The sequence below is a fragment of the Oenanthe melanoleuca genome, chromosome 11 (assembly GCF_029582105.1).
Source record: "Oenanthe melanoleuca isolate GR-GAL-2019-014 chromosome 11, OMel1.0, whole genome shotgun sequence".
Lineage (NCBI taxonomy): Eukaryota > Metazoa > Chordata > Aves > Passeriformes > Muscicapidae > Oenanthe > Oenanthe melanoleuca.
This window is the reverse complement of record NC_079345.1, coordinates 6482341-6506170: the sequence shown is the minus strand read 5'-3', so window position 1 is coordinate 6506170 and position 23830 is coordinate 6482341. Positions and strand designations below refer to the sequence as shown.

The 23830-nt window shown below is 40.8% G+C and overlaps 2 protein-coding genes across 2 annotated transcripts in view; both read right to left on the bottom strand.

Moving 5' to 3' along the window:
* Positions 1-329: 329 nt before the first annotated feature.
* ARL2BP (ADP ribosylation factor like GTPase 2 binding protein) lies at positions 330-8380 on the bottom strand. The gene is made up of 7 exons (XM_056501002.1): positions 8314-8380; positions 7550-7665; positions 5640-5698; positions 4051-4157; positions 3316-3401; positions 2390-2486; positions 330-1429 (listed from the first exon to the last, which is right to left on the bottom strand). Exons 2-7 carry the CDS (start codon positions 7585-7587, stop codon positions 1367-1369), a joined length of 450 nt encoding a protein of 149 aa, XP_056356977.1. The 5' UTR covers positions 7588-7665; positions 8314-8380; the 3' UTR covers positions 330-1366.
* A 236-nt stretch (positions 8381-8616) lies between these two features.
* Positions 8617-23830, bottom strand: part of RSPRY1 (ring finger and SPRY domain containing 1) — a 34146-nt gene continuing 18932 nt past the window's right edge. Inside the window, exons 6-16 of the mRNA XM_056500814.1 lie at positions 23123-23249; positions 21687-21745; positions 21268-21334; positions 20505-20636; positions 19126-19241; positions 18227-18370; positions 16399-16510; positions 15307-15409; positions 14404-14556; positions 12175-12279; positions 8617-11262 (exon numbers count right to left, since the gene is read on the bottom strand). Coding sequence (XP_056356789.1) covers positions 11166-11262; positions 12175-12279; positions 14404-14556; positions 15307-15409; positions 16399-16510; positions 18227-18370; positions 19126-19241; positions 20505-20636; positions 21268-21334; positions 21687-21745; positions 23123-23249 — 1215 coding nt within the window. The 3' untranslated portion in view covers positions 8617-11165. The remainder of the gene's footprint in view (positions 11263-12174; positions 12280-14403; positions 14557-15306; positions 15410-16398; positions 16511-18226; positions 18371-19125; positions 19242-20504; positions 20637-21267; positions 21335-21686; positions 21746-23122; positions 23250-23830) is intronic.

The window sequence follows — 23830 nt, the reverse complement described above, 5'->3', positions numbered from 1 at the left end:
CTGGGAACACAGGCAGGATCAGTGCCTCAGGAGAAGGAAGAACCACACTGCTCCCCTGTGCTGCAGACCACAAATTCACCATTTGGTTGTTTGTCAGAACAAGAAGTGATGCTCAGCAGGCAGAGCAGCTCTTCCTCTCACACCCTCCTTGTACAAGGTAGTAAAAGTAGATTCAGTTAGTTCAAAAGCTGGTGCATGGTGAGCTACACTGCAAATCTTACTGAAGGCTCTGCACGGGAAAAGTTTTACCAGGTTATCTGCAGAGGCAGGATCAGGAAATGGAACTGCATCGATGGAAGGTGAGAACTGAAAAGGAACTTGACACATGGCATCGGCCCATGGACAGATCTGCCTTTATTTGGTTGTCAGCAGGTAAATCAAGGGTGAAATTTCCACAATTATGAATATATAGACATATATATATATATATATATATATAAAAGGAACAGTAAGAAAACAAAACCAATAAAATGAATAAAGATTAACATGGGAGATCACCATGGAATTCCACAATCTAACCAGAAAATTACAAACACTGATAAAGGACCCTGGTCTCAGCCTTCCAAACTCTGACATGTTCCAAATTAGTTTAGCTAGCATTTCTCCAAATTCAACTGCATCACCAGGCAATTAAGGCTCCAGAACCTGAATCTCTCTGGCAAGGATGTGACTAAGAAAATGATGGGCTGTTCCTATAAAGCAGCTGATGGCTGATCAGCATGAATTCTGCCTTGGCATCTTGTAAAAAACTTCCCTGCACACACTGACTTCTCAGTTAAAACCACATTCCTGAGAATTGAGCATCTTTTACTGCCAGGTGGGCAGGCTGGATGGGATTATGAGCAGCCTGCTCCAGTGGAAGTTGTCCCTACCCATGGCAGAGGGTTGGAACTGGATGATTTCCAGTTAAGCAATGGGGCTGCAGGAACAGAAGGAATAAACCGTTCTCTGTGTTCAGCAGAGAGAGGGCAAAGAACAAGGAGCTCAAACTGCAGCTCAGGCACTTTATATCAGAGTGCAAAAGGCTCCCTGCAGCTGGGCACTGCAGAGAACTGCCCAGACAAACCACGGCAGCTTCTAACGATCCTGCAGACAGGTAAAGAGAAGTTTGGGTAGAGCTGGGGAAAGGAAGGCTACGTCTCACAGTCTCTTCTGTCCATTTTATAAAAGGGTATAAAACTTCCAGAAAGTTTTGATTACACCCCCTGGAGAGGGACCCACAGTCCTGGCCCTGCCCCACACCCACCGTGGAGCTGAGTCCCCGCCCCTCTGCCCCGGCTGTCTCTCGGGAATCACTGCCTTTCACCTCTGAAAATCGAACAGACCTTGCTTAAAATACAACAGAACTCCCTTCAGAATGACTTGTTTAATGGTTTAATGAAGTCACCACTAACGCACTGCTTAAATCCAGACTTCGACCTTCTTTTTCCTAGAAACATGGGAAAAAAAAGAAATCCGTGACTCCACAAAGAATTTCAAAAAATGAAAGACAATACATTCTCTGCTGCATCAAACCACCAGAAAATTACATGTTACTTGAGCATCCGTGATTGAATGTGAACCCAAGAAGATTGTGCAGGAATCTCTGGAGTGAGGGGGCTGCCACCCTGCCAGTGTCTGTCCATGTCAGAGCAGAGTTTTGCTCACACCTGGTTGGGAATGCTGTCCCCATTTTCACAAAATTCACAGGGATGGGGAAGGAGCAGAGGCATAACCACAACTGTGATTGTTTTCCTCCTTGTCAAAAAGGACTGGACTGACACTAGAGAGCACTGATTTTCATTCTGCTAAGAAAAACCTCTTTTTGCACTTTTGTATATTTCCCCAGCTGACACAGAGAGGGGGAGAAAACAAATGAAAGGTGCTTAAAAAGCTAATTTTACATAGATTAGGAATAAAAATTAAAAGAAGATACTATAGAGTTAGAATGGCCAAGGTGGAAAGGGATCTCTGGAGGTCATCTGGGTCAAAGATCACACTCAAGCCCCGCACTCAGGACTGTGTCCAGACAACTTTAGAATATCCCCAAGGATGGAGACTCCACAACCTGTCTGGGCAAGGAAGCTGTGACACTGCTCAGAGACTGTCACAGTGAAAAAGTCTTCCCTTCTGTTAATTTGGAAAACAAAGTTCACAAATGCAGGAAGTTTACAAAAGCAGGAAAAGCTGCTCCAAATGCCAGCTTCATCCATATTTTCCAGAAATTATTAAATGTGCAGTTTGAATTTAAAAAGCCACTCAGTGAAGTAATTTTTCTTTTGACTCTGTTACAGCCTTTGATTAAATACTGTGACCTACTGTAGTAGCTTTTCCTTTGGCACTCTCAGGTGGAGCTACACCAAACCCAGAGCCACTGTGCCAATGAAAATAAACAATGTGATATACTCACAGCTCTGTATTCCAAGAACATTTCTTTGAAAGCCAGAAAGTCTGTAAATGTGAGCAGCAGATCAAATATATCACCTGGCATTTCATCTTTGTGTTGTCTACAGAGAAAAAGAAGTTGGAGAATGACAAAATTGTGTGAGAAAAATTCATTATTTTAAAATGGCACAAGGTCAAAAAGGACAAGTAGAACAATATCAGTGTTTAAACAAGAATGTTAATGCAGGTTATCATATAGCAAAACTGCAGCCAAATATTACCATAATAATTATTTCCAATCCAACTACATTATCACATTTATATAAATCCAAGACCTATGAGTATCTTATCAGTCTTGGAAAACCAGACCTGTTTATTTAAGAAACATTAAACATTAAACAGATTCAAATATTTTAAGATACTCAATTCCCAATTACACTTGATTTTCTTATGCAAGGGGCAAACCAATGATCTTTCCAGAACAAGCTCTTCAGGAAGCTGGTTAAGCTAAAATGACCCAATGCAAAAGCTGAACACAAACCAAACTGAATGCTCCATACAAAAATTGCAATAAAGGAATTTAACCATATGACACACCTCACTACCAGGTTACTGAGGTGCCTGGCAGAGAGAAACAAGATCCAACCTTTTAAGGGTCTGGCTTCAAAGTGACAAGAAACATGAAAATCATCCAGTGCTGTCATTGTGATTTCTTTTCCTACCCCTTCAAACCCAATATATTTCAGTTTGACAATTCAGAAATTTAGAGTAGCAGGACATGCTGAAGGCAAGAAAAGTGGTCAGCCACTGCCTGCATGAACATTTGGTTTTTTAAGTTAAAGTAGAACCATTATCTAAAGGGAGAACAGCCATACCTAAGCTTTAATCTAGATAAAAAGAACTGAGAGGCACATAAGCCAGTCCTCAACCAAAGGCAAAGCAGAGACTTACTGCAATGACACTGTGAAAGCAACCATATCAAACCCACGAATCCGATCGAGCAACTTCTCTTCAATGTATTTCTCTACTAAAGAGATCTGAAAAAAACCCAGACAAACCACTCCAGTAAGATGACAACAGATTTCAGAAGCAGATTTCAAACAGCATCCTTACACTGACACCTTCTTGACACTCTGCATGATCCTCACTAGGCTCAACTGCAGATTCCTCAGTGGGTGTTGCTGGTTCTGTTCTCACACCAGCCCTGAGGCACAGAGCTGCACATTTTTTGCTGGGGATCTTGGGGAGAACAAACACTGACTATTTGTATCTAGTAACAAATATTTTTCCAACTCATTTAATGGTACTGAATAGCAGACTGGTCTAGTTACTTGATGATGCTTTGCATGAAGAATGTGATTGAATTATCCAATACATGAAATAACACAATTGGAAAAGAAAAAAATTTTGTTTGCACACATACTAAACACATTATTTACTACAGCAAAATTTCTATTTAAGAGAGCTACACAATTTCCAAAATATCTCTAGGAAATTTTGTGTGGAAAAATAAGAAAGGAACCTAAAGCTTCAAAAAAACTATTCTTGCTCACAGATCATGGCTGTGCTTCTGAAGGAGACAGGAACATGTTAGGATCTGCTTCATGTAAGCCCAGTATTTTATAAAGGGAGAACTATTAAAAGAAAAAAAGTAATACATATGAAAAATAGGAAAAGCTATCTTACATATTCATTAAAAATGTCTGTATAGATGAGCTTGTTTTCTTCTGAGTCATCAAACTCCTGGTAGTGCTTCTCCAAAAAATTCCTCTGTATTAACTGGAAATCATCATCTGGGCCATAACAGAAATGCAGCACAGAGTTAGGAGTTTAGTCATTCTTTCTGTAACACAAGCCCCACATTCACTGGTCCTCTGCTTCCCTGCTGTAACCACAGAGCCCTGCACACGTGCAGAGTTCATCACATCAGCACCACAGCTGCTGCCAAATCACCACTTCTGACCCATCTGTGAGAGGACAGAGGCTGCTGGTGAAATATTACCAAAACAGTCTTCCTGCCCTACATTTATTAATAGTTATTTATTCTGAACCTCTCTTTGTTCTGGCTCTAAAGTCATTAAAACATCTGTATTTTTTTTTTTAAGTGAATACCTCTTTCCCACAAGAATTCAAAGTAAGTTTTTTCTTTGAATTTAAAAATAGTTTTGAAACTCCCAGATTAAATTTTCAATTGCCAACATTTTTTTCCAGTTGTAGAAGAAAAGAAGAATGAAAATAAACATGGGATGTCACCATGGAATTTCACAGAACAGGTCTAAATAAAAAGTTTAATTATAAACAATGATAAAGGAGACCAGTCACAGCTTTCCAAACACTGACATGTTCCAAATTAATTTAGTTAGCATTTCTCCAGATTCAACTGCATCACCAGGCAATTGAGGCTCCAGAACCTGAATCTCTCTGGCAAGGATGTGACCAAGAAAATGATGGGCTGTTCCTATAAAGCAGCTGATGGCTGATCAGCATGAATTCTTCCTTGGCACCTTGCAAAAAACTTCCCTGCACACACTGACTTCTCAGTTAAAACCACATTCCTGAGAATTGAGCATCTTTTACTGCCAGGTGGGCAGGCTGGATGGGATTGTGAGCAGGCTGCTCTAGTGGAAGGTGTCCCTGCCCATGGCAGGAGGGTTGAGTCATCTTTAAGCTCCATTCCAAGCCAAACCATTCTCTGATTCTGTGATCACCTTTGTGCTTTAGGACTGGATGCAAAGAAATAAAGTTCCCCATTCTTGCAGCTTTCAGTGCTGGAATAGAACCAATTCTCAGTCTGCAGTTCAGGCACTTTGTATCAGAGTGCAAAAGGCTCCCTGCAGCAGCAACAGCAGCTGGGCACTGCAAAAACTGCCCAGACAAACCATGGTGGCTTCTAAGAACATCCTGACAGACGTCAGGAGAAGTTTGGGCAGAGCTGGGGAAGGGAAGGCTGCCTCTCACAATCTCTTCCATAAAAATCCCAGAAAGCTTTGATTTCCTTGTGAGATGCACAAGCACCTTTATTGTTTCCCTAAGAAGCAGTGTACTGCACTGACGTGGAGAATAATTTTCAAGAGTCATAAGCACACAGAAGAATTTTATGTGTATTTTTACTACACTACCAGGTTAGGGGTTCATGGTACAAAAGGGAGGAAAGCTTCCATGAAGCAGTCAGGAGCTCTGTATGTTTTCTGGTAATTTCTGGCTAATTACCAGAAGAGCAGCTGGCAACATGTTTAGTAGCCCTGTTGTTGTCTGTACCTACTTGCAGACCTTACCCATTATGATATCCTCCAGATAACCAACAACTGCATCAAACTCATCAGAAGTGGTGGAGCTGAAAGCAGAGAAATACATATGCATAAATACACATTCTGACCACAGCAGAAATTGATGTAAATTTAAAAAGTATTAACAAAAGCCTAAGTACAAATAAACCCAGATAAACAAGATAACTGAAAAACTTCCTAGTTTCAACCTACAAAATAATCCATGGCACTGATGAGAAGACTGCTCCATGGAGATTCTCATTAGGCCTCTACTCTATTTCCTCCCAGTAAGGTGCCTAATTGCAAGAAAGAATAAATGTTGTTTTACTGGCATTACTGTCAAGGTAATTCTAGTTCTGGTGCAAAAGAATGTAAAGAGTGTAATTAGAACAGCAGATTAATTAAGTCTTTTCCAACCCACAAATCCCAGCTGCACATCTTTTTCCTGCACATGGTGATCACAGAACTGTACACACTCTAGAGAATATTTTGAAATTTTTGGTCTTGTGGAACAGCTTAAACTGAATGTATACACAAATATTACATAACTGAAGAAACTTAAATATTTTTCTTATGCAAGAAACATCCTTATATGATTCAAATAAATGGGATAATCTCCTACGGTTATTCTATCATGAGCAAATATAAACACCATTATGGATCTGAATTTATCCAGGGAAGAAATCTTTGGTGCCAGCATCAGGAGTCTGGATCTATTATTGTGCAACTTGTTCAGACACAGTAAATAATCCACAAAATATCTTTGGCATTCACAGCTCATCTCTAGTGGGAGATGAACTCTTCCCATTCTTTCCAAGGGATGAAAGAAATTTTTCTCACACGTGGGAAAGAAGTTTCAAAGAAACAGGGACTTTCGTCTTTAAGAAAAAAATTCACTTTGATCAGTGAAAGCACCATTTAAATTCAATGGAACATCTCTTTCTCATCAGTAAACAGAGTAGGATAGGCCTTCAGATTAAGTTTTGTAAAGCTCATTAAAGTTACTTTGTTATCAGAGAATACTCAAGTAAAATTAATCCAACAGTAGCTTAGCCAACAGTTTAACTATAATTATGCTTGCTCTGATCTGGAAAAACTGAGAGATCTTTGATTTTCCCCTCCTCCCAATAAATGCTACTCCTAGTTTTACAGCTTATCGTAACAGCAACAGAAGAAGTGTTAATTTAAATCCGGGTTTAAGTCTGTGCAAGTTATGGAATTTTAACTGTTCCAAAAGAACCCAATTCCATCTCTTTATACAACACACCTACAGAGACAAGCACACCAACCCTGTGGTTTAATTCCCTGTCACCTCACAATACCCAGCTTGGGCCAGCACACTGCTGCTGAGGCAGCCCTGGCATGGCTGTTGTTCAGAGTCTGAGGCTGAAAGAGTTAAATCCATGCATGACAGAGGCACAGTCACACATCCCCTTCTGCCACAACTCTTGGGAGAAGAGCATAGCAGGCACCTGTGGGGAGAAGCAGCATCTCTGCACCTGCCAGTGTGAAATTAATTGAGGTTACCTGTGAACAGGCTCAGTTTTAGCAGGTGAACACAGAGAAAGAGTCTCCTTTCAGGACCAGTGACATAAGACCACAAACACTCTTGAAAAGGAGGAATTCTGAATGTCAAACAAACACCAGAAAAAGCAATTTCCAGCCTTAGAAGGCTTGCTCTGATCCCTCAGAAGAGCTACCCAGTGCTACATTGACCACAGTGATATTTAGTTTAAATTCACCTAAACTCTGCACTGATGCTGTTCCCTCTTGCAGCTTTGCATTCTGCACCTTCGTTCTCTTAAGAGGCACAATCTGATAAACACTGTTACGGAAATTAATTCGTGCAATTATATTTCCATCTAGATATTTTAATTAGCTTATTGAAAATCTGACACAAGAGAATGTAATATACTCACGTGGCTACACCCAGACTTTCTCCATCAGAAGTCTCCATTGCTCCTGCCTAGCCAGAGTGGAAGAGACAATCTGTGTTTCAGCTGTCAGCGGTAATTTCTTCTTTTTGATCAAAGTGCTAAAGAATAACATGACTTAATGTTAATACAAATTCAATTGCTAAACTGCCATACATTTCCTAAAGAGCAAATCAGGAGATAAACTTTAATCCTTAAACACAGTTCCAACAACACATTCTTCCAAAACTATTACTACTGCTTTTCTGTAATAAACCAAATAATGTAGAAACTTCCTCTGCCTATTCAGAGAACAGGCTCAAAATTCAACCAGTCCCTATGAAGGGGTTTTGGGTGACGTTTATATATTTTCTCCTGGAACATTTATGGCTGACTATTATAGAAATAAAGCTAGCTAAGATAAAGGACACGCTGCTGCAGTGTGTCCCAGCCCAGGCTTTGGGCAGCGATGCCGGGGGCTGTGCGCGGCCCGTGCCTGTGACAGGTGCCGGGACAGGGCACACACAGCCCGGGGCCGCTGCGCAGTGCCGGGCAGCACCGCGGGCATGGAGCGGCCCTCGCCTCCCTCCTCAGCCTGGGTGAGGGGGGCGAAGCGCTCCAGCGCTGTCCCTCCCCAGGAACCCAGCCCGCCTCCCTCTCCTCAGCGGGACCAGGGCAGCGGCCAGCACCCTCCCTCCCTCCACAGAGCGCCCCGGCAGTGCCAGTGCCAGCCCCCTCTCCCGCGGCCCCGCGCCCCCGCCCGCACCCACCGCCCTCAGGCCGGCGCTGCGCCCCCTCCCCGCCCCTCGCGCCGTCTCCTGGGGAACGCGCTCTTCCGCCCCGGCCGCAGCCAATCCCAGCGCGGCCCCGCCCCGCTGGGCCCGCCCGCCCAATCAGAGGCCCGGGGAGGCGGCGCCGCCGCCATGGCGGGCTGGGAGCGCGCCCTGCGCCGGGCCTGAGGGGGGCACAGGCAGACAGCGTTAAAGCGGGTTTCCCATCTGAGAGCAGAGCCCCCTGGGCCCCCCGGCACGAGTACCCCACCTCAGCCGAAAAGGAATTAAAGAACAACAAACAGCCTTCAGGATGTTTTTATTGTTGAATGGACAACTTTGCTACAATTCATTTCCCCCTGCGAGGGCCTGCGGAGTCACCACCTCCCCTCCCTGTCCCCAAAGCCGAGGGGGGGTGCAGGGAGCGAGGGTGACACCGCACTGGTCGTGGAGTTCCAGCTTGGCAGAAATGCCCCCGGCGAGGATGGCGGCAGAAAGCCAGTCCAAGTGTACAGTCTTTCCCTTTGTGAAATGAACAGGACAGTTCTCTGCAACACAGCTCCCTCCTCCGCCACCCTTGGCTTCCTCTGCCCAGCACCAGCTGCATGGAAGACAGTCTGGGGCAAAATTTTCCAAAGCGTTCACATCTTTTCCCTAAAGAACGCAGGCACTTAGTCCCATGTCCACAAAGGCAGCGAGGCTCTAAGGACACCTGCATTCCACGGGGAGAGCAGGTGCCTAGAAGCCATTGTGGACTTGGGCCTGAAGACCTTAATCTCATACAGCAGCTGATACAAAGTGGGAGTCCTAGGCACTTCTGAAAATTTTACCTCAGTTAATCCTGGCCAGGGAAACCAAAGCCCTGAAATTACTAGACTCTATTAAGGCAGAGTTCAAAATGGTTCTGTCCCACTTCTTCCCTAAAGTATGATTTGTAACTTTGTACCTTAGGGATAAAAACTCATCATGGCATTTGGAAGCGCTTAAAACTTCATTTCAAGTGATAGTGAATTCCTAACACCCTTGTGGCAGTGATGGTGGTCACGTTTGCTCATTGAACATGGAGCTGGAAAGGACTCGGCCCTGGCTGAAAACACGGATACAGCAAAACATTGTAAAGTACAGTCAGCGAGGAAATGAGATCCCTGTGGCACACATTTGCCAGTCTGGCTTTAATCAAACCAGGCATCCCAGGTGGAAGAGAATCCACATTTTAGCAAAACACACTAACCAGCACTCTGCTGCTGGATTCAGTCTACATTTGGACAAAAGTCAATGTGAAAATGATGGACAGAACTTTCCTAATTCACACATCTCTGGATGAAGTTCAGCACCCTTGAGTTAGCAAAGGCAGAAGGTGAAAGGAGTTGCTAGAGAGCTGGGTTCTGTGACCTGTGTGCAGAGCTCTCAGCTCCTGCTGAGGTCTGTAGGGAGCCAGAGCGCTCAGGAAGAAGCAGCCTCAGCTCTGCTTTGTTAGTACTTCATAGTACAATAAAGATAATAAATGATTTTAAAAATAAGCTACATCACACCATGAGAATTCACTGTAACAGCCTCTGCTGCTGAATCACTGCCAAGAAGTGGGATGGTTTTGGTGTAAGTTGTGTGTGAATTAGTAAAGTTCTACTATACAGACACATTTTTAAAAAAACCTGTACAAGACTTGGGAGAGACCGAGTCACATCCTCAGTTGGTGCAAAATAAGCAGAACCCCACCAATTTTTGTGCTACTTCACTGACACCAGCTGTGAACCCTGATTCCTTGTAGAAACCTAGTAAAAGTCAAGAGCTGCCTACTGAAGTGCATCCTTAACATACAAACATCACAAATGTGTAATTAAAGTGGAGCAGAGATTCCCACTGTATGATACCCACCAAAATAGGAAGTGTGGCCCCAAACCTGCTCAGAGCAGGACTGACACATGGCAAGCAAGGTGCATTTTTAAGGAGTTAAGAATAAGACTGAAATTGCTGTCCAAATAACCTTGTTTTAAATAAACTGGTCCAGAATTCTCCTCTAATATTTTAAGATATTGGAAAAATTGAGCTAGCTTTCAAAAACAACACTGATTAAAAAAGATGTTTGATGATACCTTAAAAAATACCCAGAATATCAAATTAATTCCAGTCCAGCATTGTAATTAGTTAAGAATACCTCCTGAAAATTATAACCTCACAAAAAAATGTGGGTACTGAAGTTAAAAGCATCAGAAACATTATGTACTTGAAAATACCACTGACGTTTAAAAACAAATCAGAACATTCTTTGGAATCACCAAGTTATTAAAACCTGTGAGTTTCTCTACAGTCTCCACACTGTCTTTTCATATCAGTCTGTGTACAGATCCAGTCTTTGAGCAGTTTAATATCAGAAAATACAGAGTCTCTGACCAGCAGGAGGCTACATTAAACAGGAAAACATTGGCATTCTCTTTTTAGTACTGACTTCTGCCAAAAATAGAGACTTTCGAGCACAAGACAGCACGGCCCTGTTTTAGGAAATAGTTATTTTCTCTTCTTTTCTAAAATGCATTGTATGTGTACTTCCAGTGCAAATTTTTTCAGCACTTGCGACAGGCGAGAAGGAAAAGGGGAAGAAGAGACAACTCCCTCAGCTCTTGCTTGGAGGAACCAATAGCCATAGCTCTTGACTGCTGAAACCAGCTCCCATGGCTGGCAGCTGGAGAGAGCTTATTAAAGATCTCGGTTTTAAGATAAACAGATTACAAGTTAGCATGAAATCTGGCCGTGGCTATGGTTCTATGTGCATAAAGATTGGTTAGAGATGCTTTCCCCTCTCAGTATTGGTTGGAGTTCATTAAAAACAAGTCTGTGGTATTTCTCCACGTGTGTCATGAAATGTGAGAGATCTGTCTGACTCGGGTTTGTATTTCCTGTCGACACAAAGGGCAGGTCTCCAATTGCAAGGCACACTCCATGCACAGGTCACTGAAGGAGAAGAAAAACCAGTTAAATCCTGCTTTTAGGTATGAAAAACTAATCAACAACAACAAAATAACACAAGCACTAAGCAGTTTAGTCAGCCTGCCACAGGCACAGTCAAGTTAAGTCCCTCAGTGTGGAGATTAAGCATTGCAAGTCAGGTGTTGTGGATCCATTTACAGGCTTTGAGAAGAGCTCCTGCTGCTCAGCATCTCCCAGACCTGCAGCTGCTCTTGCAGTTGGTCAGGATCCCACTGTGCTCATTAATCCTAGCACTCACTCAGGTCTGGAGAGCAGCAGCCACAGTGCCCTGCAGCAACTTCTCCACTTCTTGTTGGCACACACCAGGCACATCTCTTATTAACTTTCCAGCATCTAGACACATGGCAACACTCCTTCCATGAGTGCTCTAAAACTCTAAGGAATTTGACTTAACTGGATTCATTTCCTAGTAGGCTACTTAAAGGCAGTGAAGTGCTATTATGATACAACTCATACTGCTTTTAGAGGAATTTGTGACTTGAGACAATCCATTTGTTAGTATTTAAATATATTATGAATTTTCTGCTCTCCTCACATGATCTGCATTTCACAGCACCAGTATCAAGTACTAATCAGTAAAGCCTTTGACATCAGGGAAATAACACTCAGTAGCCCAGGGCAGCACAGATGTAGCCTCTGTACTTCCCCAAATACACACACCATTAGGGTTCAATCTGCTCAGGTCTAGGATGAGGGGAATAGTGAGATTACTGTGTTTAATATCTACACATCTCATCCTTAAAAGGAAGGAAGGTTATTTCCTTTGTCCTGGGGAGTCAATCAAGATGAGCAGGGACTGCATATGGCCTCATCTAAGCTGAACATCACACACACATTCTCCTATTTCTTTGGATTTGGGCTTTTTTAAGGTTTTACCTGTGTCCACATGGCCTGAGTTCTGTGTCTGCTACCTCATCACAGCAAAGTGTGCAGCAGTTCTCTCTGATACTCACTTGCTTCAGCAAAGCCAGGCGCCTGTGTCTGAAGGAGAGACAGACAGACCCCCCCAAACATCAGTTTGACTCAAAACAGTAGATTCAAAACTATTCTGAGAATTGCATCAAGGCCAACATAACACTTCTGGCAGTGTTACACTGCACTGATGATAAACATCGATCACAACTGTCCACAAAAAAAGGTTTAACAGACCCAGAAACCTGCAAAACAGACTGATTCCCTACTCTGGTCTGTCAGAAAGGGACAAAGAGGGGATTAAATAACAATTCTCCTAGTTCCCACAGCTGAATACTTAAAGAAATTGTTCTTTTGTACCTGGGTACTTTTAGGAGTGAAGAAAAAAACCCCAAACTTCACAAACCCCTGTAACAACAATACACAGAAACCCTATACAGCTAACACAGTTTAAAATAATAAAAACTGCAAATGAAATTAACATCCCAGTGTGGCAACAGCCGCAAGGGAGAGAAAATAGGTAAAAATCCCTCATTTGATGAAATAAGACATTTCCCACTTAGAACACACACACAACACCCATCACAACTATTCAATGGCAGGGTGATGTGTCCTGCCCCAACACCAGATGCACTAAATTCAGCACAACTCTGCATGAGTTAATGTTAAATCTTGTGATGGATAATTAAGGCTTACTCATACAGGCCTTTGCCTTATCTCCTACCACTTTTAAGATGATCAAAGCTATCTTTTAATTCAGGATTGGCTTATCATTTCCAAGCAGTTCAGGCTGTAAGGCAGGCATGATCTTTGTTTACATAAAGAACAACAGTGTCCAACCTTGAATGGAGCCTTTCAGTGCTACTGCATAAGGAAGAGTCTGTAACACAGGAGGCCAAGCTTCACCAGTCAGGCATCAACAGGAAACCAATTTCCCCCAGTTTGTCTCTCATCTTTTGGCACAATCATGTATCAGTTCTCACAGCTATTGCCTGAACATTTCAAGAGCAGTGCCAGAACAACATCAACCCCATCTGAGCATCAACCAGAAACTACAAACTTCTCATCCCACGTGGGACACTACCAAGACAGAAGAACACTTAATTTGAAAAGGGAGGGTGACAAATTTGTACCTAACAGATCATCTTAAAGGCTACACCAGACTCTCACTTAAAGCACCTGCAGTCACAATAATTTACTCTGGCTAGAGGCAAGCACAAAATGATTTTGCAAGTTGTATTTGATTTTCTCTGCATAAATACAATATCCTGGGCCTCAAACTTTGCCAATGTGTCTCCAATCTAGAAGGGTTTTTTTCTTTTCTTTTTAAACACTAAAATACTTAAATACCTCAAATACACTTGATCAAAGTTAGATAATTCAAAACCAATCTCTGAATTTTATTACAGCCAGGGATACCCCCTCCAAAAACTTTGCCTCCACTTAATTAGTTGCAATTTAAGATTATTTCAGTCACATACATCACCTGTCTGAGGGCCATCTTCAGACAAAGCTGGAAACCCAAGGTACACCACACAGATTACACTGTACACTGTTACTGCTTGTGTTCCAGTAAGTTATTTTATTACTAATAACTTGAATCAGATGAGCTATTAATTTTTCATTCCTGCCAGAAATCTGGTAAGAGCTAAAGAAGAATGTATCCAGATCTGTTTCTATTTGGGTTGAATTATATCTAGGTGGGAAAACACTTCTAAATTTGAATAACCTTTGCCAGTACTATCATTCAAAACCAGGGAAATTTTCATCAGGATTAGAAAAGGACAATTTCAAGACTTACAATAATTCACTACCTCCATGCTGCCAACACCACAAATTAGGTCAATTTTAAATATGACATCTTTTTTTAATTAACACTATACTTCCTCAATCAACCTAATAATTCTTAGATGGCAGAAGGTACTACTACCAAAACAGCTTACTGTGTGGTACTAGTTAATTTTAATCTTAATATTACAAAATGTATTTTAATTTAATGGATTTTGGGTTGCATATCTCCTGCCCTAGTGATGAAATTGCATTGGAGCCTATTGTCTCATCCTTTTAGAAGAGGAACCTGTGGAAGTATGACCCCATAAGAAATTAATTTTGCTGAGTACAGGCAAGACTTTGCAACTCAGACATGAAATATTTTAAGTTTTTGCATGCAAACACACAAGGTAGGAGGATTACCTGGGCAAAATGATTTTCTCTTCTGCTGTCAGAAAGGCATGATCATTGAAGGTACTAAACTTCATTGGTGGTGGGTACTTGAAGGGTTTTGCTCCAAAGTTGAACTCACATTGTTGATAGGACATGAAACTTGCTGCAGCAAAAAACCCTGATCTGCAACATGAACAAGCATTTTAGAATGACTTAAATAAAAGTAGAGCTTTCAGACATGTTACTATTACCATTTAAAAATGAGACAGACAAGTTTAATACCAGTGTTTTGATGAGAAAACATGGATGAAATTATTAGCCTGGTAGAAATAACTGTAATGTTTAATTAAGCTGCATAGGAAGCTGCCTTCCCAAGTATTACACCAGCTTATCTTTTCTGAAGTAAAAGACTGAACTTCCCTATGAGAGTTAGAGGAGTTCACCATGTGTTCATTTTAACAACAGTTGGCAAAATAAGCCAAACACCTGCCTGCAATGCTACCAAGAGACATCCTCTGATGAATATTCAATGTGCTGCTCCAGGAGCTGGCCCCAGTGAATGGCAGTCAGTTAACAAACCCTCTCCAACACTTACAAGACAGGCTTTATTTTTCAGAAGAATTCCTCAGGCATCAGAAAGTTGTTCATCTTTGCTGCAGCCTCATTCTATTTTAATGCTATGCTAATTGGACAGTATAAAACCCAGAGCAGAACATACCTTTGGAAAGTCTGAAGTATTTACTTTGGATCCTGAAATCCACCTGTAAAATTATATCCTTCTTACTGATTCCTAAGCAACTTTCAACAGGGAAACTTGCTTAATGATGGCTTCAGGTAAGTAAATATGAATTTACATCTCAAATTTAAAACTCTTCATATAATTAAAGCAATTATCCACAGAGGTCATGTCCTTCCAAATGAGCAGATACTTACACAGCAGATGAAAATACTTGCTTCTCAGCAGGAAGCTGGTTTCCATTTAAATAGAAGATCATTTGCTTTTCTTGCAAGTCTAGTAGAAATCCTATTGTGTCTCCTTACATGCAAAACAAAAATAATTTAAAGATTTCATTTCTGTTAAATGCCAACAGCTGAAACAGTTATTGTTTCAAGTATCACATATGTCACTGTGAGTTGTCTTACTTAAAGGAACTGTTTGCAAAAGCACAAAAGAAGAAACATTGATACAGACAGTAACTAAAAAAAACCAAAAACCAACCCAAACCAAAACCAAAAATCCCAGGAGAAAATAGTAAAAAAAGTATTTTAGTCTGCCAGAGCATTAATACTACATAGTTGTAGAAGTATTGCAGAGTATTTGCCAAAGCCAGAAAAAAGCTGCACTCTGTCACTCCTTGGCTATTTTACACCTGCTGAAAACAGACTTAAGCAAGTGGGTGTTCTGAGGAGAAATTTCCAATATGCTTGTGCTATTTATTTTTAAGAGGTGTTTTAATTTAGCCATCCTTGGGGGAAAATTTTAATAGAAGAGAAGGCGGCACAGTTCACACAAGCATGGCATGCACAGAATCCTACCAAGATTTCAAAGCTGAGATCAAGAACAGAACTTTGCTGTCCAAGTAGTTATCCAAGAATTTAAAGTAAGCAAGATAGTGCAACTCCTCCTTAAAAAAGAAAAAAAAAAGTCTAATTCAGAGATCAAGGTTTTTTCCCCTCTCTCTAAAACATTTCTTTTAACCCAGAAAGGAAGATTTCAACCCTGTTGTGTATGACTACAAACAAGTGGAAAAAAGTCTAATGATTGAATATCCAATGTTAATTGGTGCTATGATTTTCACTCTGCATTTGAAAATTGTTTAACCAACAAGAGTCTCTTTACACAGACTGGTTGAACAAGACTGTAGTGCCCACTGTGCTCATTTCAATCACTGTTAAAGACACAGAAATTATTAAACCTTTATGATCATCAGAATTGGGCAGTAACTACTTTGTTGACCCATGAACAGACACCTGCAAGGGGAAAAAAATCCAGTTAGGTTAAAGAGCAGAAGACAGACTGAATACCTTCTTTCCAGCAGGGGTGGCAATGTGGTTTACTCCTGGCGTTGTACCAGATGAGCTGCCGGCAGCCGTCGTACGCACACGAGTACTCATCGTCCCCGATGCCGTAACCTTCCTTCAGAGAGAGAGCACAGCACCTCAGCTGCAGCCACTCCTCACACACAGGGATATACAGCCTACTTTCATTCACCTAAACCACTCTTCCAGGAGCAGTAAAGGTTTCTTCTTCTTTAAACTAGTTCTACTTTCATTTTCACATCAAAAGGGAATTTGTTGGGGTGAGGAGAAAAGAAGGGGATATTGTTTCCAAAGTATCTTCCATTCTCTGTGACCTCAAATTATTCCTGTCTGTTAAAGTATTTAAAAATCAGAAATCTAGTACCCAAATAGGTTAAATTTTTGCATCTTAAAAAGTCACCACTTAATAACAACCACTTTCTTATCTTGAAGTCCCAGTACCAAACTTGTAATGCCTTTCCCATAAGATATCCATGTGCCACCAGAACCCATAGCACACAAAGGAAAAAAAAACAAAATGAAGCTCCTTCATCTAATTTGTTGCATATCACATCCCTTTCACTGCCAGCCTCCCTCAAATTGTGAGAACATTATCAAGTGGTAGTCCTAAGGTCCAAGGCAAACACAAAACTGAAGAGTTTCAGAGTGGGAGAAGTCTTTCACGTAGCAGAGCCCAACCATGAAACCCAAAAGTATTATGGAAGGTAAGTAACTTCCTCGTGCTCAGCATGGTTTGTCTGGAGTGCAAATACCAGACAGCATCTGATTACACAAGTGCCATGTCCCAAATTAAAGCTAAGCCCAGCTAATGGGTGTTTAATGTCATATTTAGGACTAGTCTTTCTGTTACAGGTGCTGTAAATAAAGAGCATATGGCTTCTGAGACCCGTGTTTGTGACATACCCAGAGAATAATATCCTTGTGTTTCAGGCACACACCTGATGAACTTAAATAACAACAGCATTTTGCCACCAGCAAAACAGCTGCAGCAACAGAAAAATCATCCTACTCAGAGATGCAACATCTCCCATTTTCAGACCTTGTATAGGACACACAGAAAAATGCACATACACCAAGCTCCTTAACAGTAAGTGGGAAAAAAAAAAATCTTTTAAGCCTCTTAGCAGTCTAAAGGCAGACACATGGCCTTTTATTTCAAACAGTTTCTGTTACACTTAGTGTCTACAAGGACTGTGCTCAGCACAGGTCTGCATGATATTTTTGTTTGGTTGGTGCTTTTTGATTTTATGTATGGTTTATGATTTTTTTTAAACTTAAATCACACTTCAATTTCATGTTAAAAATGTGGGATTGGACTTTGGATGTGACACAGATATGTGCATGTTATATATCAGCAGAAGACAATGCTATTTCCATGAATAATTAGAAGAAATGGAGCAAGACCTTTGAACTCACAAGAGCACCCAAGTTAAATGGTGAGAGAAGCTACTCTTGCATTCCCATTCTTGCATTGCCACCAATGGTTTCTTGCCACTGGTGTTTGTTTCATCTCCTTCATGTATTTAAGTTGTATATGTATAAGTTCCTTATAGCTTCCAGACAACAGCCACTAGATAACAAGCTGTCTCTGCTGCAGCTCTGCATGACTTAGGTGTGCACTCTGTAGCAATAACAATGCTGACTTCTCTTGTACCACCAAATTCAGCAAAAAACAACTCTTCATGGACACAGAAAAACTGAAGTAAACAAGCAAGTGCTCAGCTACAACCACAGAATAACCAGAGCTATTTTCACAGATGTAAGAAGGAAAATGATGTTACATTACCAGCTCAATGACAATACAGGTACTCACATGGTTGAGAAATTTGCTGTCTTTGGTTGCCCATCCTATCTGCATCACTCCTGAAGTGATGACTGTAACTTCATAGTACCAGATTCCAGAATCAACACAGAATGTGCATCTTACACTTTCAAAGGACGAGGCATCACATCGTGCCTACCAAAACCAAACAGAGGTTCAGTGGCTGCAAAATTAGCATTCAAACAAACCCCTTTTTCCCTGGATCAAGTTTCTTGCATACACGAATATACCAACATAATTTTAGAGGCATTTCAGACAAAGTGACCTTTCTTTATAGCAGTACTTGTCACAAACTAGTGAGTAGGCAAGACTGAAAATTGTTCAGTGGTTAAGCCACAGGCAGAAAAAAAAAAGTAGAAACTTGACAGAAACAATTTAAAGACTAAGACAACCAAGACAGGAAAACATAAATAACGAGTTGTTAACTGATTCCTGGTAGGAAGGACAAGGAGGCATTCAATGTTAATTCACAAAAATTCATCTCTAAGCAGTCAAACAAGTTTTTAGGAGTCAGAGAAGAAAGAAAAAACCTCATATGGCTTAGACAAAAATCTGACTGCTGTGAGCTTTTCAAGATGAGACAGGACAAAGAGCGATATTTTGACTAAAACTGTTCACAAAGTAAGTGAAAAGGCTGACTCTTAATCTGACTCTTAAGAATCCTCCTCACTCTTAAGAATGCTCCTCCAGCACAGGCTTTACCTGAGTGTGAATATTTCTTCAATTGAGATCAGTGTAGTGATGTTACCCTTTGATGACAAAGCAAGTTTTCTGTACAAAGCTAGCAGACAATATGGCTTTCTACAAAGCCACATGAGCAAGTGCAAAGCAAAAACCTGCCTTTTTCTTCAGCCTCTTTTTCAGGTTGAAAACCTGAAACAATTTCCTACCTCTAATCCATGTGGTGAGATCTTCAGGTATTCACTGACATCGTTACTGTTCAGCATAGCCCTAATGTTGGTCAAGTCAACCTTCTCATATGTAAACTGTCTGCCTTCTTTTAAAACTGGAAAAAAAAAAATCCCAACCAATGTTAGTTACTGCTGCTGCAAAACTTGATTTAAACATTTTTACACTGATAATCTCTCTAGGATCCAGGTAGTTTTTGGTATTACTGAATGAAATACTGAGATTTTGCCTGCATAAAAACAGCTTCCAATACAGTGTACGTTAAATACCCTCCAAACATGAAAGCATGACCTATGTCTCTGACTAGAGCTCCCGCAATCTAATTAGTACTTGCAGGAAACCTACAGGCAAATGGAAGGCATCCAAGTTCACACCAAGGTGCCACTGTTTCAGGATTTACCATTGTATTTGTATATTCAGTGGGGAGAGTTGTTCTGATTCATTACAGTGGAAATAGGTTTTGGGACAGGAAGAAGGGGAAAACAAGGATTTAAAGGTTTCTACAGTCTAATGATGAACTGGAACTGAGTCAAAGCAGCTCTCTCTCTCCCTGCTTGCCCTTTCTACATGGAAGATCAGAAGTCTGTCTCTTGCCAGGTATCAAATTGTTGACACATACATACTAATTTACAAGTCAAAGATCTTATCTTAGGACCCTTCACATAACTCAAAGTTGCTACAACACTTACACAGACGTTTACTAAACACAGCTGACACTGGCTTTCCATAAGCTGACTAAAGCCCCTAAAGCCCAACAGACCTTTTACCCAAATTTATCTAAAAGGCATTAGAAAATACAAGGTCATTAAAGCTGCTGCACCCTTCAAATCCCAATTAACCAAGCAAATCCAGTGATTTTTAGTAATCCAAAAGATCTACCTAGAGAAGTGCTTTGCCAAATATTTTTTAATTTTGATCACAAAAATCAAAATTTATATTTAAAAAGTCTTCAGTAATTCTTTGAGCCAGTGTGCCATGATCACAGCCACGGCCATCACCAGGACATGTCAGCAATCCAGATGTTCCACAGAGACAGAGCTGCACTGTTGAGCCACTCAGCAAATTTGCTGAAGTGTGGGTTACAGGAAATTGGTGTGAAGAAGAATTTTCATTGCAGCTCCAACTCAGAGTACAAACCACTTCCTTTCAAAAACATTTTCCTTGCCAAAATTTTCTTTCCATACAATTACACTGGATATATTTGTTGGTGTGGCTTTTTGGTTGTGCTTTCTTTTTCAAGGAGATATTACAAATGCAGCCAGGTACACTAAGTGCTCATACAAAATGAACACAAAGCAATCCTCCATCTCTTTGGAGAAGTGATTACTATTAAATTAATCCATCCCTTTGTTATACCTACACAGATTGTCTAAACTCCACTGGGCACAGAATCCAACCTGGCGTTTTAAGTAGTCTGGATTATCTGTCCATTTTTCCAGCAAGATCAGTTGGTCGCTAATGCACGATTCAGAAACTGTCATTTTATTTTCACCTGCAATTTAAGAGGAAAAAGAGTAGTTGCTATCAGCTAGGGATAAGTTTAGTTAAAAATAATAGCATCCTACAAATGCAGTAGAACTCTCTACACACATCTAAACCTCAGTATTGCAAGCAGCAGGAAATAATTTCACATCTGCGTGGGGAAACAATTTTCATTCAGATTTACCACTTCTCAGCATGGAGCTGCATCACCAAGAGACCATCACAGCTGTTCTCCATCTCTCCAATACTGATTGATTTATTTTCAAGTTACAAAGGTCTCATGTCATAAGTCATTATGTAGTAATTTCTAAGATAAGGACTGAGTTTTAGCAAACATCGTAAGGGTATCATTAAAGCAAAAATTCTTTTTGCCTGCCTACAAACTCCCAATTCTAACTGTTGTCCAGCTCTAATACAAATTTATGTCAGTGACAAAGACCTTGTGTCACAAACCCTTCTACAGCAATTTCTAACAGGGAAAATAAGTTTCAGCAAGTATCTCAGGGGTTTTTATGGGTAGGGGATGTTACTACAGCAATAAATACCAATGCAGACTCAGGCTCACAAGTGATCAGGCAAAGCAAGTGACAATAATGCAACAGAAGCCATGGTGTTAAGAGCATTACCAGGACAATACTCACTTGTTTGTGCAAACTTCTCCAGTGCTATTAGTGCAAAAAGCATCACTGTCGGGTGGGACTGGAAGTTCTAAACATGGGCAGTAAGAAAAAGTTAATTAATTAATACCCAGCACAGACAGACAAGAAGGGTTGCAAGTGTCACAGAAGGTTTTAGGGTCCAAGGAGCCTCCAAAGTTCCTGCATTTCACCCTCCTGTGGGAAGCTGGTTCAAATAGATCAGGCTACCCAGAGCCTTGTTCCACTGACTTCTAATTATCTCCAAAGATGGAGATCCCACAGGCTCTGGAATCTCAAATTTCTGTAACATACACTGCCAATATTTAGAAAACATGACTCCAACTTTTCACAATAATAATAATAAAAAAATTACATTCTAATTGCTATGTTTGGATACATACAAAATAATCAAAGACACTTACCAAGCTGTGAAGTAAATATTCCAATATGCCTGGGCTGAGTAAGCTTATGCTTGCAGGACCTGCAAGAATATCAGGAATTAAATCCCTCCACGGGAAGCATCCCTTACCCATCACCACATATGTTTTAAAAACAAGGTAACAAATTACAGAACACCAAACAACTTCACAGCAAGGCAAAACTATAATATAAAACAATTATCATTGTTCCCAGTAAAATACTTGGTGCACATTTAATAATTACAGAGTTACTGGCACATTACACTCCCGCTCAGTTCTTTGCTCTAACTGGGTACTGAGTTCCAGCCACTCTTCTGAGATTTTGCAGTAAGACTCCAGCAGCCTCCATTTAGCAATTTCATGCTCTCTACTTTTGAAAAGAGTCTCCTCTTTACTTCCAGAGTCAATGTGTAAGACCAGCTCCATCTATCAGTAGTCCAAAACAAGCAAAACTGAGCACCTTGATATGGCCAACTTGATAGTTAATTATACAGCTTGCAGCAGCACCAGAGGAAGCAGCCAACTTAAAATGGAAAAGCCCTGAAATAGTGTCCACTTAATCAAGAGAGAGACACGAGGGAATCAAACTCTGGCATCTACAAGCTCTTAAGAAATTGCAGCAGGATCCAACACTTCATTAACAGATTTGTTGCCTAAGCTGACACAATGAGATCTGTGTCCACTAAGATGAAAATAGATCTAGTATCTCATTTTGACTTTGTATAATACATAAATATTACAACACAAAAACACTTCCAGACTTGGTTCTTTACTTTTTTTTTTTACAGAAAAACAGTAATTGGTTTTTAATAACCATTAGGTGACACCAGAGAATCATGTTTTTCCCCTGTTTCCTGTCCACTTTCAGAAAAGGAGTAATAAAACTAGATACAAAAGAAGTCATCAGCAGGAAGGAAACTTAATCAGTTTCCAACAGTGTACTAGGTGGGAATGGCAGGGAATAAAAATTCTATATGGAAAGTCATCTTAAAATAGAATTTCAGCAATTTTCTTTTAAGCAACACAGAAGAGAATATTTTCAGCTATCTATAATAGAATAAGACATGTCTACTGGAAAAAGCATATCTTTTATTTCTATACAGCCTTCAAGACCACTGACTTGATATTCCTGCCTACACTCTAGAGGATGTGTCCTCAGTAATTCACAGTCAGAGTGGGTCTGCTGAAGAGATTGATTCCCAGTGCTAAGACAATATAGCAAACAGTGATTTCCAATCTCTAACCACACATTAGAAGGATTTGTGAATGGCTCATTCAGATATTGGAATCAACCAGATTCTGCCACACCTGGTACCCCCATGATGCAGAACATTCAGTTCTAAGAAAACACCTCTGACCTAGTGTGCATCATGGCTGCTGAAGCAGAAGGAGTTGCAGAAAGCCAAAAGCCAGCAGAGAGGAGAAGCCCAGGGCTTTACCTGCTAATTTCTCTGCCAAGCAGCCGAGCACTGCAGTTGTGTTCCGGTGCTTGGCAGGGTGACAAGCGTCCTGGCAAGCAGCAGCTCCACTTAAGTTTAATATTTCAGTTAACTTCTGTAATGCATCCTGCAAAGGAAAAATCAGAAATCTCTTCAAATGTTACTGACAGATACAGTTTCCCCCTAATTCAGTATCATAAGAATAGACTGTTCTTAAACATTACTGAAGTTGGCATCATATTACAGACAGCATGGGGTGGTTATCTTCTAAGATAAGATAATGAAGAACAGATGAGAAGAAAAGTTCAACAGACCCAAGGGTTGTAACTTTAAAATTGCCACCAGATTGTTGGTCCTTGTGATCAACAGCTCAGGACACTTCTGGACATACCTAAGTGAGCTCCCCATGGCAACAGGAACCAATTAGCACATATGGCACCACTGCCATCTGATCTATTTCCAGTGTCCTAAAACTCACACCCTTTTACAAAGAGAAGGATTGTTTCAGATTTTAGAATTCAGGACTAAAGAGACACACCCCCTCCCCGAAAAGCCCACACTCTCATCATAAATTTATCAGCTTTACAGGATGTCAAACTGTATTCTTGAGAGCCTAAGAGGTTTTCTGTAATCACACAAATTTGGGAAGTAACCAATGAGGGTAATAAATCTAAAATGCCATGCTTTGACTTGCTCTGTTCAGGCAGT